An 18,959-nucleotide genomic window follows, 5' to 3' on the forward strand; every position below is an offset into this window, starting at 1 on the left:
ATGTGTGGAGTAGCACGTGCCTGTCACTTTGACTAGGATGTGGAAGAACAATACCACCTGAGAAAATATTCTTTGCTGTGACTATGTAACACGGTGGTAACTGGCATACTGGCAAGTTTACTCTGGATGTTTCTTCAAAGTTGTAAAGATTTCCAGATTCCCTGGATACCACGACCCACGCAGAACAATCCATCGTGTACGGCTGACCTCACCAGTAAGTACTGCAATAATGATCTCAGCTAGAGTGCAGCTTCACTGTATCTGACTGGAACGGCCTGGCTGTAGAGACAATTTATCCCTATAATGACACTTTAAAAGATGCACACGACTTGGTCACAAAATGTATGAAAAGTCTTGCGGCCCTCTAAAGCAGTGGTTCCCACCTTTTTCTTAAGGGACCCCTATTTTACCATTGTATGTACACTGACGACCCCAACCGCCCTCCACCCACATACAAAAAAAAGGGGAAAAAGTAGCTGACTTCCTTCCATATATTTTTATGTATATTTCATTATATTCATTGCATAAAAAACAATAACAGCACAGAATAATTAACTGTACAATTAACTTATATAGAGAACTTAATACCTGCATGAAGTTTGCGTAAAACTAGCAACTTGTATACAATTCTGAACAGACTATTTCCTGTGGATCAGACGATTTTTCCGAACACAATTCTATGTCCGTATTATGATTTGAAATTAATGAAATGCATGTATATTATGTTCTGTATATATATAAAAATTCTTACACCCTTAAAATCAAGAGGGCTTCTCGACCACCCATGGAGCTCTGGTGACCCATGATGGGGGTTGGGACCCCCTGGTTGGGAACCATTGCTCTAAAGGTTAGTGCCCCGTTTGACACTTGATACTTTTGAATGCAGAATTGATGGTTTTGAGCCTCTTCCAGTGGCTTCTGCTTCCTCCAGTGGTCCTGAGACATTCAAGTTTAGACACACTGACTGAACATAGCTGTTAATGAGAGAATCTGTCCGTGTGTCTGGCAACCTGTCCTGATCGCCTTTTAATCCAGTGTACGCTGGAGAATGCCATCATCCTCCTTGTGAAGAGTTGCGCGACCTCAAAGCCAAAATACTCAACATCGGATGGAAAGCTTGCCAGATATTCTGGCCAGACAAAAGGGCAACTTCACCCTTCTGTAAAAGGAGACCTGGAAGCCACCCAGTGAGTGATTATTACTGCAATTAAAAGCAATCCCAGTCAGCAAGAAAGGGTTAGGTTAGTAAAATCATAAATCGCCATAAATACTCCAGATTGACTTCTCCCTGGTCTACTTCTTTTATCACATACCTTGACAACGTGTATGAGACAAAGCTTCTCTGAATCATCAGATCACAATATCTCTGGCAACTTTCTATAAAATCTAAACTTTTAAAACCATTTCATGCTGTTTGGTAATACCTCCCGAGGTGACATGTGGTGTAAGACGATGAAAGCATAACCAGCAAACCAGTTTAAAAAAATTGGTGGTAGGAGGTGGTGGAGAATGTGTGTGGGGGTGGCACACACACACACACACACACAGCATGGCCCGAGTTATTTCTGCTCTCCCTAAGGTGAGGCTCTTCACAGCCTCAGTGTACCAGCCACACAGTCACACACAGAGGAGCATGAAGGGCTTCCGGTAAAGCATTTTAACCAGCTGGCTTCACAGGAAGACATTCAAACATTCAAATCCACTGCAGCACCTAATCCTTGGCCTCTAAAAGTCCTATGGAGGAAAAAATGTAACTTGTTGCCAGAGTGAACTCAGATGGTCTACACCAACATGTGAGCACACCAACTGTGTGCAGCATGTTCAGTTAAAGAGATAAATTGACTAAACAGAAATGAGAGGGGGGGAGAGAGTGGCCAGCTGGTTAAGTTAAGCACTCTTCCTCTGTGGCATATAGAGATAATTGCACTGAGCTTAGACATCTTCAAAAATTTTATTTTATTATGATTTGCCTCAAAAAAGCTCCTCTGTCAATACCAGAACACCATTATGTGTCATCTAAAAGGCATTTAGCTTGAAAAATGTGAGTGTGCTCCTACCATCCCTCTCAACTGTGGCCAATCACATATTTATAGCTAAACAGCGCCCCCTTATGAAGATTATTTTTCTGATATCCCTCTATCAGGTACAGTTACCACTAAATGGTCCTGAATAAAAAGACAGCACTTGTATGTTTACACATTTTTATAAGTCTCCATTTACAGTATTTAATAAAAAACCCAATCCATGAAAGTGGGGAAAACGGGAAGGAAACAGTTTAGTACAGTTTGCATTTACACTGGTGAAGTAACAGTTAAGGCACAACTTAATAGTGGAAATGTCCCACAACAGCACACCATCCAATCACATCCCCATGGATCCAAGGTTGTGTGATTCTACTTAAGTGATTTTTCGTCTTTTTTTCTGTGTTTGTTGCTCTTAATCAGGTGACACCTCACAAGTAACTACAAAGACTAGTTTAAGTACAGTACATGTCCAACTCTGACAGATAGGTCTGAGGTCTACACCTCCTTTACAAGCCAAATGAGCACTACATCCTGAACACTCCAAAACGTGTCTTCTTCGTTGGTGCATTCAGTGCTGCACTGAGGCTCAGTCCCAAAACCAGACGAGTATCAGCAGGATCAATAATCCCGTCATCCCACAGTCTGTAAAAGAACATCAAAGTGCATCACATTAATAGACGGCGGCATATCAACTCATCTGATGCTTCTTGTAGTACTTGTGCACAAGCGAAATGCGAAATACACAATGACAATCAGGGGGGCAACTTTTTCTCGAGCGTAAAAGAAACCCAGTACAGCGCAGAAGCGTGCTTCAGCGACAATTCTTACTGCATCTTGTTTGTCTGCAGTCTGCAGATGATGATAAATCAAATCCATGACACCAGCTCATGGGGAACATACCGCACAACTTAAAAACTCCCCAAACTCTGAAGGTAGCTACTTACATTAACCTACAGCATCTCCCCATTGGCTTGCGGAGGACGCGAGCCACTGCAATGATGGGAGTGAGGCAGGCAGACAAGACGTTTAACTAACGTCAAGGGTAAGAAATGGTATGGTCCACTTTAGGGGTGTCTGAAATCGTATTACAAGATTCTTCCAGACATGAATAAGGGAAATACATTGTAATATTTACGATTACAAGTAAGAAGGACATAGAAATGTCTCCACCCCCTCATCTTCCAGTTTTACTAGAGATTTTTTTTTAAAAAAAGGTAAAAAAAAAAAAAAAAAATGATATTATCAGTTACAATAATTGTGACACTTGCACATCATACGAATGGCTATAATCCAACCCAACAACCTCCTCTGAAAAACATAACACAAATCCCTTGATTTACTTTTTACTTGTTATATTATTATCTTACAATTTCCCCACATCCATCCAAGTGGTTTCATACATTATTGACTTACTTTGTGATCATTATTAGTCAGTGTCTTTAATGGGGCCTCGATTGGTGGTCAATAAAGCCAAATTCTGTTGACTCAGTGGAGTCATCAACAGTTTTGATTCTTCCCCTTGGCAAAACACATTAGTATCTCCATTTCCTGCTAGTATCATCTCTACAATAAATGTGTGAATAGCCTCTATTCATAGAGGCATCCACAGGATCATGCCTGGTACAGAAAAGATTTCTCTTGTTTTTCTTGTCAATCTCAGTGAGGCCCTTTCCTGATTAAATAAATATATATACAACCTGATTTTAACATTTGAATTGTCTCCCGGAACTTCAACATATACACACAAGTTTAGTTTGAATCATCTGATGTGCGCTCTGCTCACATACAAAATAAATATAGCCCAGAGGGCTAAATGAAGAGCAAAGATGGCTCATATTAGCAGAACAACAGGACATCTAATGGAGAAGGAATATACTTGAAATACATCACAGCATCACTCGTTGTGCAGAAAGAGTCTTTCCTGTGGTTTGCACATTGTGCATTAAAATGATTTAAAAATAAATTGGAAGCAAATGCTGATGGCCTGTCGGTGGTCCACCTCTGTCCAATATTATCATTCCACTACGAGCATGTTCTCTCAGTAACAGTATTAAACTGCTATGACTTACTGCCTTTCAGTGCATCATTTTATCACACACCTGCCTGAAACATACAGTATGATGTGTCATGACCAACACTCACCTAGCACTAGAGTAGTACGGACTGCCTTCCTCCTCAAACCGCCGCACTATTGGTTCCTTCATGGCAGCCTCTTGCTCTGCTGTGAACTGTGAATAAATTGTTAAAACAAAAGAAGTGGTGCTGTAGGTTTGCCAAAGATAACTGCAGAAAGGAAAATAGTTTACAGTCATTTGCATTTAATGAGTCATTTGCATTTAATGCAGAATTAGGCAACAAGGACCTGTGCCAAAGGCATTTTAAAGGTTGTCTGAACTGTACAAGGCATAGTGAACTGTACAGCTGAAAGCACATGGCCAATTTCATTTGTGAGGGGGGTTAGTTTCCTTGGCTTGAAAATACTGAGTCAATCCTTCTGAAAATAATGAAAACATTAAGTCAATGCTGTGAAGCTTTTCAGTGCTTTTAGTCTATTCTGTTTGATATAAATGGGGTGAACTACTGCAAATATTAGACACACCTCTCAATATAAAACAGCAACACAAACTACAGCCTCCAAAATAACCATAAAGTTGAATAAAACAGTTTTAGCAAACATACGAACATACGTTTTGATTCATTGCGGGGCTGTTGTGTCAGACTGCACTGGTTTTAGCCAGGAAGACCAAGTAAACTGGCAACTGAGTGTTGGACAAAGACACAGTGAAATAAAAAATACATTTTCCAAGATGTAATCCTGTGTCATTGTGTCAACTATTCAGATATCTCTTGTTATATGGCAAATATATATTACACAAATAATTTTTGACTATTTTTAAAGTCAAAACCTCTCTCATTTTTCTTCCTCTTAAAACTTTACAATAATCTTGATGACTCATCTTGAACTCAGGGGCGTATACATAAATGTATCCAATCAAATGTGATTTGGGGCGACAAGCTAACCCTGCCAATCATATAAAGCCAAACTTAGGTTTTAGCTAGTGGGTCGTAGTAGCTAGAAGAGTGTCATCATGGGTCAGAGGTGTGTGTGTGTGTGTGTGTGTGTGTGTGTGTGTGTGTGTGTGTGTGTCAGTGGGTAAAGCTTTGAGCAAGACTGAGGTCTAATTTATTAATTTCTCCCTCATCCCCCATCTTTTGATCTAATAACATGGATGACAGAGGTGTGGGTGGCGGCTGCTGCAGTATTCGCTAAGCCAAGGCCACTTTTGATCATTCCAATCAAATGTGAAGGATGTGATTTAAATCCCTCTCTTAATTACCCCCCACCCACATATTCCACTTCACTCGGAAATACGTCACATTACAGAAGATAAAGACGCTCTGACTGCTGTTTTGCTGTGACTTTAAGTCCAGTCGATGAATTGGCAGAAGAAGTGACAGATGGGACTTTTCTACTTCATGAGTTTTGTTTTGTTGTATTTTTTTTTTTGCATGGTACTGCTGGCTCGAGCTACAAAAAAAGAGAACATTTGATTCGTTTTTGCTACCTTTTCAGCCTTTTTAATGCTATACATTGCTAAACCAGCCTGCCATCAGGGCACTGGTGTGAGGTGTCATTCTGAAGCTATTGATGCACTCTTAATACACCCATAACAGCATACCTGACACATTATTTTACAGCCATTTGATGATAAGTCATCACTGTAACACTTAACACTGATATAATTTTATCCTTGTATAAGTGCAATGTCAAACAATTGCTGAAAGAAAAGAGCCTTTCATTATGTTTATGCTTTTGGCAGCAAATCCACAAAACCTAATTTAAGTCTATCCAGTGAAGCGCAGACGGGATGATTAATGTGAACCATTACCTCCTTTCCCTCACGTGCCCTCTGATCCTTGGTGATGGTGGCCAGGACAGTGGCTGCCTGCTCACCGCCCATTACAGAGATTCGGGAATTTGGCCACATGTACAGGAATCGAGGGCTGTGATAGGAAAATAACAAAGTGTCAATTTGCTTGTGTTTGTCGAGCCAGAATAGTCAGCTAAATCACAGATGAACAACTAATAAACAACCAAAACAAAAAACAGAAACAGCATTAATCAAGATCTAATACTCCCTAGTAATAGTCTAATAATATGAGGACAACTACAGCAAAACATGATTTATGAGAGCTTAAATATCACTTGGGTAATACTAAATAATTTAAAAAGTCCAACCAAAGGTGAGTGCAAGCATACGTTTTCCAAAATGCTAAATTATCTGTGCTTATTTCAATTTTACAAGAGAATGCCTGCCACTAGTTGTCTAAATGTATTTAAATTTATGGAAAACAAAAAGGAGACAGAGCTGAGTGAGACACAGATGAGAAAGGTTGAATTCAACACCGTCAATAGCTTGTGTCTGAACTATTCACACAATATATGCAAATTGTACTATTTTACAATGAAAGGTATGAGTGTGCACACAAGCAGACACAAATATTTAAGGAGAACTTCACTGATTTTACACATTAAAGACTGTTTACAGGTCTTGGGGAGTACTACTGCACACATGAGAGAAGTTGTATAAAGCCCATTTGTGAATCCAGTGGGAGCTGCACAAAATCTGATAAACTGCCTCAACAGTGTAACAGTGCCTCAACAGAAGACTGTAAGTTTAAAAATGAAAAAAATAAATATCTGATTTTGCTGCATCGACTTTGATCCTCTTTTTTTCCCCCATCAAGTCTGACAATGTTCTCGGAGTCCAATGCTAAATCGCTGCATTACTCTTAAGTAAGGAGCTCACACAATCCAAACCATCCCGTAATTCTCTGTTTTATCAATACTGTCCGGCGACATTATCCAAAAAAAAATACTGAACATGAAGCGGCGAGGAGTTTGTTTTTAGCATCTGAAACTCACTTCCACCTGAATGTAAAAATCGTCGGGCATCTGATGCACACTATTCCACATACTGAGCAGCAAGCACAGTACATTTTGTACACTTAAATGATGCACTAACAACTCAGACACAGCTAATGACCATATTTATGTAACAGGTCTTTGCCAGGCTTCTATTCGTGATGCTACCGGCGCAGTCATTTCACTCAACACAGACCACTCATTAACTTCTTCATACCTGTAGGCTCTGCCACACATGCCATAGTTCCCTGCACCATAGGAGCCGCCAATGATAACAGTAATCTTGGGTACATTGGCACAGGCAACTGCAGTGACCATCTTGGCTCCATCCTTGGCAATTCCTCCTGCTTCATACTCTCTACCCACCATGAAGCCTAAGATGGAGAGATTGCAAATAAAAACTGGGTTGACTTTGTGTGCTGTGATCTCAAGGGACAGCGTCTACTGTAGGTGTGTTAAAAATAAATGATCAATAATTAACAGGTAAAATGTAAGACCATGTTGAGCACAGTTTGTGCTGTGATGTTATTACTTTGTCTTTTATCACATATCATTTTGCAGTAGGCAATTACTGGCTTGTATTAAATACAGAGGTCATTAGGTGACTCAATCCCATTACAACAGCACACAAAACTAACATGGTATTTTCAGTTATTTAACTACTTAAATATTAATAAATATATAATAAATCCATTATAGTTTTCACAACTTGACGGAGAAATAGAAAGAGAAAATAAAAACACAACAGAACAAAATCTCAAACTGTCAATAATCCCCAACCCGCAGATGTTAAGATTTCCTACTGACCTGTTATGTTTTGGAGAAAAATAAGTGGGATGTTTCGTTGGCAGCATAATTCAATGAAATGCGTCCCCTGAAAAGAAATTCAAATATTCAGTGAATAGAGTATTTTCCTGCTGCTACAGAAAAACTGCCCAGAGGACAAAAAACACAGACATGTACTATTACTACTTTAAAATAAAATGATATGGTAATAGGTTTTCTTGGCATCATAACTTGCAAATGGACCACCAAGAGAAATGGCTGCATAAATATGTAATGGAGAATATAATCAAAGCACACACGTGTACATGATGAACTGCTTGAGGTGCTCGACTAGTGTCTGAGCTGTTGCACACAAACTACACTGGATCACATCTGGAGTTTCTGCTTTCACAAGAAGCTGGAGGCTGATCTGGAAGGCCAAATCAAACCATTCATTAAGTGTGTCTGTGAGCAGTTGGCCTCACCTTTATCATCATCTTCATCTGAGTCGAGACCAGTCAGGACAGAAATTTATCAACTTGGGGGGAAGGTCATCTGGCTTCACACTGGCTTTATATTTGCTAGATCTTGAATACAAAGGAGCTGAATGGCCTTCAGCCTTGCCAGACAAATGCACTGCACAACACAAGGGCTGCCAGAAGCTACTGCACAGGAAAACAGGCACAAAAGACTGTGCACTGTATGGAGACACCTAATTTCCATATACTTTGTATTGCTGAATTACTCAGGTGTTTTCTTTATTTTGGCAGTTAGCTCTGCCGGTTTTCTTTCAATGAAGAATCCTGCCTTGCGTTACAAAGTGTAAACAGAAGTTGGAGACAGTGTGAAAGACGGCTGCCTATTTGAAACTGTCACTTGGTTAAAAAACGATCCATCAGTTTGCTCCCAGATGCGTGCTCAACAACAGAAACCTAATCTTTTCTCTGATACTTCTCCCTTTCACAAACACATATACCTTGGGAAAAGCTTTTAACAATATAACAGTTAGCATAATAGAAACCTGGGCATGTCTTAAGTGATGACAGCGTGTCTCAAAAACGCATTTCGAAATGCAGGTGCTGTATTGATTTTTCTTGGATATGCTCTCTGAGCATGTCTATTCCACATCTGTGTCTGTCTGAAGTACTGTGTCAGTCCCTTTTGGCAGTAATTACACTGATGAGATAACCAATGCTTATACTGTCATATTGAGACCTCACAGAAAAAAAGAAACCTTTTCTTTTTTCAGGTCAAGCTTGTAATCTAATTCAAAATGTGTTTGAAAAACGCATTAGTCTATAATCACAAATTCAGCTCCTCATCTTTCCTAAGCCTGTGTAAAGTTCAGCTCTGTTCACAGCAGACTGGCTTGCAAATTAAGTGAATTATATTGAATGAAAATTATGATTGTCTCTTGTCCATGGTTTCTCTAAATGCTATGTTATTACAATGCCATTCATCAGAGTACTCATGAGATGGCCTAGACAAGTGCAATTTGAGAGCTTATTGTACAAGAGAAACTCAGCGCCTTGACTGTGAAAGGTCAGTACAAACCATCTATGAAGACTAAAGCTCCCTCAAGAGAGAAATATTGGGAGTCAGTGTTGCAAGCAGTAAATCTCTGTGGCGAACACTAACTGAACTGCTTCAGCATTGTGTTAAAAGTCCTTGACATTTTGAGAGACACGTTGCCGTACAATGCTTACTCCTTTAAAAATTCAATACAATCTCGAGGTTTAGCTTTTTACACAGGTGTTGCCTCTCTGTTCATAACATCACAGGATCAAAGCTGTGCCATAAGTCTTAACGTTTTGTGACGCCAGAGGCAAATTTTAGGTTTTCTAATAACACTGTGGAGGTACTGTGAACAGACTTTACAAAATCCAAACTCAGTCTTTAGAGAACACTCAGTCATCTTTGGGTACAAAGGATATTTACCTTTTTCGCAGACTCTGAAAACAGGACTCCGTTGTTGCCAATGATTCCGACAGGGTAACCAAATATTCTTGAAAATCCTGAACAGGTACATATTGAAAGTCAAACGATAAGGTTGGTAGATTCCATCAGAAAAAACATAATTCTCTGGGTTGTAGAAATGGAAGACAAATGTTATTTCACGTACCTGTAACAAGTGTGTCTCCATAGAAAGCTTTGAACTCATCAAACTTACTGCCATCTACAATTCTGGCGATGACCTGCAATCAAATGTTTTTTCTTTGTTTGTTTTAAACATAATGTTCTGATGTGTTACAGAATAATGCTGGTGATATCCTATATTTTTGTTATTGTAAATAAAGTCCATTCATTCCTACTGAAGATGTAACTTTTTCAAAATGGGCCACAAATATATACTTTATTTTTTTTAAAAAGGCTAAGTAATTTCCTAAAACAGCTGGGCACTGTAGTTTTTAGCAAAAGTTACTCTAACAGGAGTAAATAATGCATTTCTTCGGGGGATATTTTCAGCCACAGATTTGGTGGTGGTAGAGTGTTTAGAGCAGCAGGACGGTGTCTGTTCAATCAAACTACAATGATCATGTTCATGGTAATGAAGGAACATGTCACAAAGTGCAACAGTGTGGCTCATTGATGTGTTTTTGAGTTTTTGGCTACACAGACTTGTTAATAGGATCAATTCATTGTTGGCTTTGGTCTTTTCATAGGAATTAGAAAAATATAGAATCACCACACAGCAATTTTTACTTAAGTGATTTAAGGGTTCCCTGTGTCGGAAAAGCCTGTTACAATACAAAAACTCCTGTAAGGAGGGAGCGGCCAGTGGATGTTGCATCCTAAATGGACTGTCAATACTGTTCTACACTACAAACAGTTTGAAATCTCTGGTTAGCAGTCATTCTTGCTCTTGGGTCTACATCAAGAATCAAAGGCACAGGCTTTAAACCAAATGAGAGCATCTGGCAAGCCCTGCCAGAGAGAGCAAAAGCAAAGTGATTGATGCTGGCTGTCCATTATCGATCAGGTCCTGGTAGAGAGACCTGACAGTTGTTTGCAGTGCATTCGGAACAAGCAAAAGCCAGGTTTCTGCCAGGTTTAAGACAGAGGTGCAGTGTGTCAATATCCTATAAATCTTGTTTTCTGATAGTAATACTATAACAAATCAATTCAATTGACAATGACAATGCTCTGCTAAACACACATTAAATCAAGCATCAAGGCAAATTTAGATCTAAGTAGCTGTCTGAGCAGAGCTAAGGAATGATATTAAATGGACCATTATATAGTCCCATGCAGTCGCATATCAAGTGTTCTAGATTAGAGTGTCATTATGTTCAAATAATTTGTGGAAATACAAGAAGGCATTTCTTCTTGAGGTACAGCCTATATCCTTACTTCTTGCCCCTTTGACTCAATGTACAGGAAAATTGGACAAATACCTCTCGGACATCAAAGTTGCGTTTCAAGTTATCTCCAACTATGCCATAGAGTTCATCTGCAGGGTAGAGAGGGGTTTCAGTAGGTTCTGTGGTGACCTGAAAAACATCACAGACCCCATGTCAACAGAGAGACAAACGGCTTAACTTGACGGACATTAAAGGTGATCGTTAACGATTGTCATCATTGGACTGACCTCAATATTTTTCCTGTAGTTGAGGCTTCTCACTGTCTTTCTTGCTAAGTGGAGCGCATGGTTATCATCTAAAGCATAGTGGTCTGTCACACCAGATTTTCTGTAAAATAAGCAACAAATCACTGTGAAATTATAGCAGCCCGTAAATGATAACTTAAAAATAATAACAGATAGGAGAATGTGTTTCATCAATGTAATTGAAATAAAATGACATACAATTTTTTTTTTAAGCATAAATTCATTTTTTCCAAAAACTACTAGTATTTAAATTATTTAAATTTGTAAATGTGGACTAATGACCTTTTCTGCCTGTTTTGTTGTGTTATAAAAACACTGAGCTCTATGTAGAGTGAAAAACAAATGATGAAAAGAGCAATGCCTGAACACTGACTCCAAACCAGAAAATGTATTTAAATGAACACCGTTTCAATCCCAGTCGGGTCAAAAACATTTTGGCAAAGTGCTGATTTCCAATAGCCTTGCATCTACATTTGATGTGCGTATAATTATGCTCCTTCTAGAGTGAAAAACAAATCCCAACTACGGTATTGTCTATGACATTACACAATTCAAAAAGGAGAACAATCCACTCTGTGTAGAGCCAGCTTGTAAATGGCACCACTGGAAAATATTTGCACTACATTTTATACGGCAGGATATTAATACCCTACATACAGGCTGTGGTTTATGGTTGTGAACAATACTCTTAAGAGTCATGCTTTGCCAAGAAGGTTGATCTAACTCAGAAGGACTTTAGGGCTGAGTCATAGTATTCCCATGGACAACAGCCTAATGAATTTTTAGTTCTCTAAAAGCAGAAACATGAAATTGAACACCCATAAATGCAATGCAATGAAAAATACTGTTATTTCATACTTGCAGTGAAGATCTGCACCACCAAGGTCCTCTGCAGACACTTCTTCCCCAGTGGCAGCTTTGACCTGTAAATACAAAAGCACAGAGACTCTCAAACAAACAGAAACAACAAACACAATATCAGTGAAGTATGTTTCGCCACCCTTAAGAACTGTTAGTAGTAGCTAACGGGTTGCTATTTACTGTACAATTTATTACTACAACAAAAAGTACATGCCATTTGTAAGTTATTTATTGTGTTTAATTTATGATGTTGGTTAAACCTATAGCCTGGTATATAAACCACCAATCCACTGACAGGATTATGAGCCAACTTGATGCTCCAACTTCCTATCCTATTCTTATACAATTTAACAACGAATATTTGTCCAACCAGTGGAGGTCCTCCGAGAAAAATGGTTCCTTGCTTCCGCACAATGATGCTCTCATCTGCCATGGCAGGTACATACGCTCCTCCAGCAGTGCAGGAGCCCATCACAACGGCAACCTGAAAGAGTCAAGAACGTCTAACGTTAACAATGGACATCCAAGATTGGCATTGAAGACATGACTCTGATATCAAACGAAAGGCTGATTTTATAAAACCCATTTTCAACTTAGCTTCAAGAAAGTTTGTGGCTTCACATTTAGGAATTCAGATTCAGTGTTGCTTTTATGCTGAATCATGGCCCTGTCCTTACAGGCCGTGATCAATGATGATTTGATTCATCAATGCAATTAACAACAATGTAATGGGCACTGGCAACTGGACTTGTTAATTTGTAATGCTGCAATCTAGTGGTAATTCTGGCAGTAATACTAAATATGGCTGGGAGGGAGAGACAATATTAGCATGAATTAATGGGCATTCAGTTTGGTGAAGTTATATATATATATATATATATATATATATATATATATATATATATATATATATATTCAGCTGTGTTTATCAGCCCTGGGTCTTCTGGAGAGATGTGAGTGCAAGACCTGACTTCTCTACAACACCCATCTCATTTATCAGCTCTCACACAACGTGACTTCTTTTTGTTTTGCTTTTAAACACAAGGATGTCTCTTCTTCAAAAGTCAATAGCAAGATGGATTTTTGTTGCCTGCAGACAATGAAAGATGAATGACCTACAGCAGAGCAGTTCATTTAAATTTACCATCGCTGCTCTCTCAGGTATAATTTTTCAGACAACCCCCTTCTAAGAACCGATCCATGCATCAACAAACACAACAAATATATCATCCAAGTTAACAATAGGCTACTGTGGACAAGGTAGACGAGCATATTATGGAGATGCTCCAACTGTGTTATACGATCAACATGTGAACAATGTTATCAACTAAACATAAGTGTCACCTGTGATATTCCCTCTGAAGACAGCCTGGCCTGGTTGTAGAAAATGCGTCCAAAGTGATCTCTGTCTGGAAAGACATCGGCCTGTCTGGGTAGATTGGCTCCTCCTGAATCCACTAAAGGAGTCAAAAACATCAAAATATATATTAGAGAGCTCTCTCTCTGTCTTTTTCTGTAACATGACTTTCATATTTATATGTTGGTCTGGTGATGAACGTAAATATAGAAAAACTCACCTAAATAAATGCATGGCAAGTGGTTCTGCTGGGCTATTTCTTGTGCACGAAGGTGTTTCTTCACTGTAACTGGGAAGTATGTCCCCCCTTTGACAGTAGCATCATTTGCAACAATAACACATTCCACCCTGCGAGAAATAAAAAATAGTGAAATTTGTCGTCAGGTGCACCAGGATTACTCAAGTGAAATCCTGTTGGAAATTAAACAAACAGCTAATTCAAGTCACAAAAATGAAATTAACACCCCATGTAATTATAAAGTAATTAGTAATCAACATCTTTTTTTATCTTTATTTTGTGCCTTTTGTATTCTGCATTTAAAGAGGCAGAGATAGTGACTTCCTGTTTTTAGCAGATATATGTGCTCTGATCAAAATATATGTTCTCAAGTATTTAAGATCTCACACTGTGACAGATTAACAGGTGAACACCAAATGGTGTTCATAGCGCTTACCCTGAAACCCGCCCAATCCCAGTAAGTATTCCGCCGGCTGGGACTTCCTCTTTTCCGTACAATTCATATGCTGCGAACTGAGAGAATTCCAAGAAAGGTGTCCTGCAAGAAAACCAAATCAAAAAACTCTAGTAGAGGAGAAATGTCTTGGCTTGCAGTTTAAAATAACACCTTTATAGTTGAGATGTTCAATGTTTTGAGCATGAAAGCATGATTATTTTACGAGTGTACAACAGTAAGATGAAAGCAATGCTTTCCTCCTTTTCCTGTTCCCAGTGTAGAGGGAAGTGTGTACAGCATCAGACATTAGAACTGCCTGCGCCATGGTTGTGCAATGACGTCAAACCAGAGCACTATATCTATCTTATGTCTGCTGGGTGTGAGTCAGCCATGAATTTTGATTCTGTCAAAACCAAAGATGGAAGTAGATGATGCTACCCTGGATCCAGCAATCTGTCTATACGCTCTCTGGGCAGGAGTTTCCCACGAGAAGTATGAAGTCTTCTGGCTTTTTCTCCCCCACCTGGATTAATAAAAATAAATTGCATGTTAGCAAACAATTTGGCAACACTTTGGATAGTCCAGTGTTGATTTTCAACTAATTAGCCTGTGTCAAAGTGTAGATCCTAACCCAAACCACAAACCTAAACCCTACATATTAAAACTAAGATGAACATTTAGTATGTATGCACTACTTTACAATTTATTGTATCAACTGTCATGAAACTCACTGCAGTTATACACTGTAATCTACTCAAAGTCAGAGTCTCAGCACTGAAAATATCTACTCACACAGTAAAAGAGCTTAGGGTTTTTATCAGAATGAGAAATACTTTATTGATTATATATCTATCTATATATATATCAAGATATATATATACAGTGCATCCGGAAAGTATTCACGGCGCTTCACTTTTTCCACATTTTGTTATGTTACACCCTTATTCCAAAATGGATTAAATTAATTTTTTTCCTCAAAATTCTACACACAACACCCCATAATGACAATGTGAAAAACGTTTTTTTGAAATTTTTGCAAATTTATTAAAAATAAAAAACTAAGAAATCACATGTACATAAGTATTCACAGCCTTTGCCATGAAGCTCAAAATTGAGCTCAGGTGCATCCTGTTTCCACTGATCATCCTTGAGATGTTTCTGCAGCTTAATTGGAGTCCACCTGTGGTAAATTCAGTTGATTGGACATGATTTGGAAAGGCACACACCTGTCTATATAAGGTCCCACAGTTGACAGTGCATGTCAGAGCACAAACCAAGCCTGAAGTCAAAGGAATTGTCTGTAGACCTCCGAGACAGGATTGTCTCGAGGCACAAATCTGGGGAAGGTTACAGAAAAATTTCTGCTGCTTTGAAGGTCCCAATGAGCACAGTGGCCTCCATCATCCGTAAGTGGAAGAAGTTCGGAACCACCAGGACTCTTCCTAGAGCTGGCCGGCCATCTAAACTGAGTAATCGGGGGAGAAGGGCCTTAGTCAGGGAGGTGACCAAGAACCCGATGGTCACTCTGTCAGAGCTCCAGAGTTCCTCTGTGGAGAGAGGAGAACCTTCCAGAAGGACAACCATCTCTGCAGCAATCCACCAATCAGGCCTGTATGGTAGAGTGGCCAGACGGAAGCCACTCCTTAGTAAAAGGCACATAGCAGCCCGCCTGGAGTTTGCCAAAAGGCACCTGAAGGACTCTCAGACCATGAGAAACAAAATTCTCTGGTCTGATGAGACAAAGATTGAACTCTTTGGTGTGAATGCCAGGCGTCACGTTTGGAGGAAACCAGGCACCGCTCATCACCAGGCCAATACCATCCCTACAGTGAAGCATGGTGGTGGCAGCATCATGCTGTGGGGATGTTTTTCAGCGGCAGGAACTGGGAGACTAGTCAGGATAGAGGGAAAGATGAATGCAGCAAAGTACAGAGACATCCTGGATGAAAACCTGCTCCAGAGCGCTCTTGACCTCAGACTGGGGCGACGGTTTATCTTTCAGCAGGACAACGACCCTAAGCACACAGCCAAGATATCAAAGGAGTGGCTTCAGGACAACTCTGTGAATGTCCTTGAGTGGCCCAGCCAGAGCCCAGACTTGAATCCGATTGAACATCTCTGGAGAGATCTGAAAATGGCTGTGCGCCGACGCTTCCCATCCAACCTGATGGAGCTTGAGAGGTGCTGCAAAGAGGAATGGGTGAAACTGCCCAAAGATAGGTGTGCCAAGCTTGTGGCATCATATTCAAAAAGACTTGAGGCTGTAATTGCTGCCAAAGGTGCATCAACAAAGTATTGAGCAAAGGCTGTGAATACTTATGTACATGTGATTTCTCAGGTTTTTTATTTTTAATAAATTTGCAAAAATCTCAAAACTTTTTTCAAGTTGTCATTATGGGGTGTTGTGTGTAGAATTTTGAGGAAAAAAATGAATTTAATCCATTTTGGTACAAGGCTGCAACATAACAAAATGTGGAAAAAGTGAAGCGCTGTGAATACTTTCCGGATGCACTGTATATATATATATATATATATATATTGCACTGGTAGGTCAAATAAGTCCAGAATCAGTCTGTTTATTCTGAGTCTGACACTCAAAGGGAGGTGTTGAACAGTTTGATGGCCACAGGCAGGAATGAGTTCCTGTGACACTCTGTAGTGCATTTGGGTGGAATGAGTCTTTCACCCTCTATCAATCGAAGCAAGTTAATTAAGATCCAATAGTATCAATGAATTTAACTTTAGTGTGGTGTGTAGTCCATCATGTGTTCACGCCTACCTAATTTAATCTTCTCTGTCCGGCTTTTCAGTTCATCAACAAGAACTTGCATTCGCTCATAATTCTCCTGAAAAACAAGAAGCACATATAGACATTTGTTTTGTTGTCATGTTATATGATTTCTACGGATGACAATTTGTGGCAGACATAGCACCATTAAGAAACTGATGATAGAGGTAAGTTTGGCTGCGGTAACAGGCTGGTAGGATGGCGTAAAAGTCATATATATAAAACAACCAAGCCTGAAAGAGTGAAGTGAGTAGAGGGACAGTTCCCAAACACTTGTGTATTTATCATTAACTGTTAATGACAGAAATACATAATTAACAATATTATCAAAAGTACCACTCAACAGTAACCTGCCACATAATTAGTTCCTCCAAATACCAAGTAAGACAACCAAAATTAAGAAAATGATGTGCAAGACCAGTGCCTTTAACTGAAAACAGCCTTCTTGCTGTAGCTTGCAATAACACCCAATCATCGTCTGAGTGAGCGAGCATCATGACAGATTTTTTCCCCCCATTACAAAATAGTACAAGTTATGATTATGGGGCTAATTAAATTGTTAAAGTCAGCTCTTAAACCATTTGCAATAGAGAAATGAACTACCCCCTCAACACTCATCAAACTGAATTTGTTGAGAGGAAATGAAAAAGGTCAAGAACATAATAACAAGTCTTTCTCTAAGATGGAAAAAGAAAATGTGTCTGTGGTGCCATCCAGTGACATTTTTTGGTGTTGCCTATCAGCAGCAAGGATGAATTGATCGTTGTTGAATGTGGACACAATGTACCAATACTTACACTAATGCACCCTATAATTAAAATGATTAAATTATGACTTCAACCCAACACTCTTAATCATTAAATCTCATGATTCTCAAACTTTAATAATGTTTTAGCATCATTAATTTGCATTTTCTCCTACTTTGGCCTGAACATTTCCTATATTTTAATGATTTTCTAATGATAAGTGATGTTGATGCCTAACTGGTCATTGACAGAGGTTACAGTGAATAACACGTGTTGTTTATGGTAGATTTTCCCCTTTATGTATTTCACTTTTTTTCTGTATACAATATGGTCCCATTGATTAAAAGTCTCAACTGTAAAAAGTATTACTTGAGAGCAGGACTATTCTACTCTACCAGGATTGAAAGTCACGGACTGACCTTTTACGACATGTGGAGCAAAGGCTGGATCTAAACTGCTGAAACCCTGTGACATGAAGAATGACAAATACCAAAAATACGGCTGTCTTGATGCTAAGACCTTGGCTGAGCACAATGAAAGCTCAAGGTTTTGACCTCTTGTAGCCAGTAAACTGGCTGGAATTAGCCTCTGCGTGGTTTAGGAACTAAATAAACTATAGTCTGCTTGTCAACAGTAGCTGACCTTAGTGTGGTTTTACACTTGCCTGTCAGGTGAGAAACCTCACCTCGTTGAACAGTTAACGTTGACATTAGCAGCGAGTGGAATAGTAACGTTGCTGTTTGGCTAACTAGGATTAGCAACAGGCTAGCCTACCTGATATTCAGAAGACTGTTTATCCGGCTGAGAGCCGAGTCGAGCTACTTTATCGGCGTAGTAAGACCTTGTGCAAGCCAAAGGTAGACTCCTGCAACGAAGCAACCACGGTCTGACCGTCTGGAGAAGCATTTTGATGCGCACGTATGACTAACTACGTGCAGCTTGCTAGCGTGCTAGCTAACCTAGCAATGATCTTCTTCTGTGGTTAATGTTAGCAGGCGTGAAGCTCCACATTGCCACCTGCTGTTTAAGATAAGATAAGCCTTTATTTATCCCCAGAGGGGAAATTCAGGTGTTGCAGTACAGATAAATAGAGAAAGTAAAAAAGGAATAATTAGACAATAAGATAATAATTAAATGAAATTAAAAGGCAGAGTGACATAGTGATAGTTAGTTTACAGAAACTGTCTACATGTGCTCAGGGGAGCAATGC

At 39.3% G+C, this 18,959-nt stretch overlaps 1 protein-coding gene across 1 annotated transcript; it reads right to left on the reverse strand.

Annotated features, from left to right (window-relative positions):
* Positions 1-1,975: 1,975 nt before the first annotated feature.
* Positions 1,976-18,655, reverse strand: mccc2 (methylcrotonyl-CoA carboxylase subunit 2). Its single transcript, XM_070904184.1, has 17 exons — positions 18,524-18,655; positions 16,995-17,061; positions 14,654-14,738; positions 14,216-14,317; positions 13,762-13,889; positions 13,529-13,641; positions 12,555-12,668; positions 12,182-12,246; positions 11,306-11,405; positions 11,112-11,207; positions 9,839-9,911; positions 9,655-9,731; positions 7,759-7,825; positions 7,169-7,325; positions 5,915-6,029; positions 4,167-4,252; positions 1,976-2,666 (listed from the first exon to the last, which is right to left on the reverse strand). The coding sequence occupies exons 1-17, from the start codon at positions 18,653-18,655 to the stop codon at positions 2,549-2,551; spliced, it is 1,695 nt and encodes a 564-aa protein (XP_070760285.1). The 3' UTR covers positions 1,976-2,548.
* Positions 18,656-18,959: the final 304 nt, after the last annotated feature.

This window comes from Enoplosus armatus, chromosome 4, assembly GCF_043641665.1.
Source record: "Enoplosus armatus isolate fEnoArm2 chromosome 4, fEnoArm2.hap1, whole genome shotgun sequence".
Classification (NCBI taxonomy): Eukaryota; Metazoa; Chordata; class Actinopteri; order Centrarchiformes; family Enoplosidae; genus Enoplosus; species Enoplosus armatus.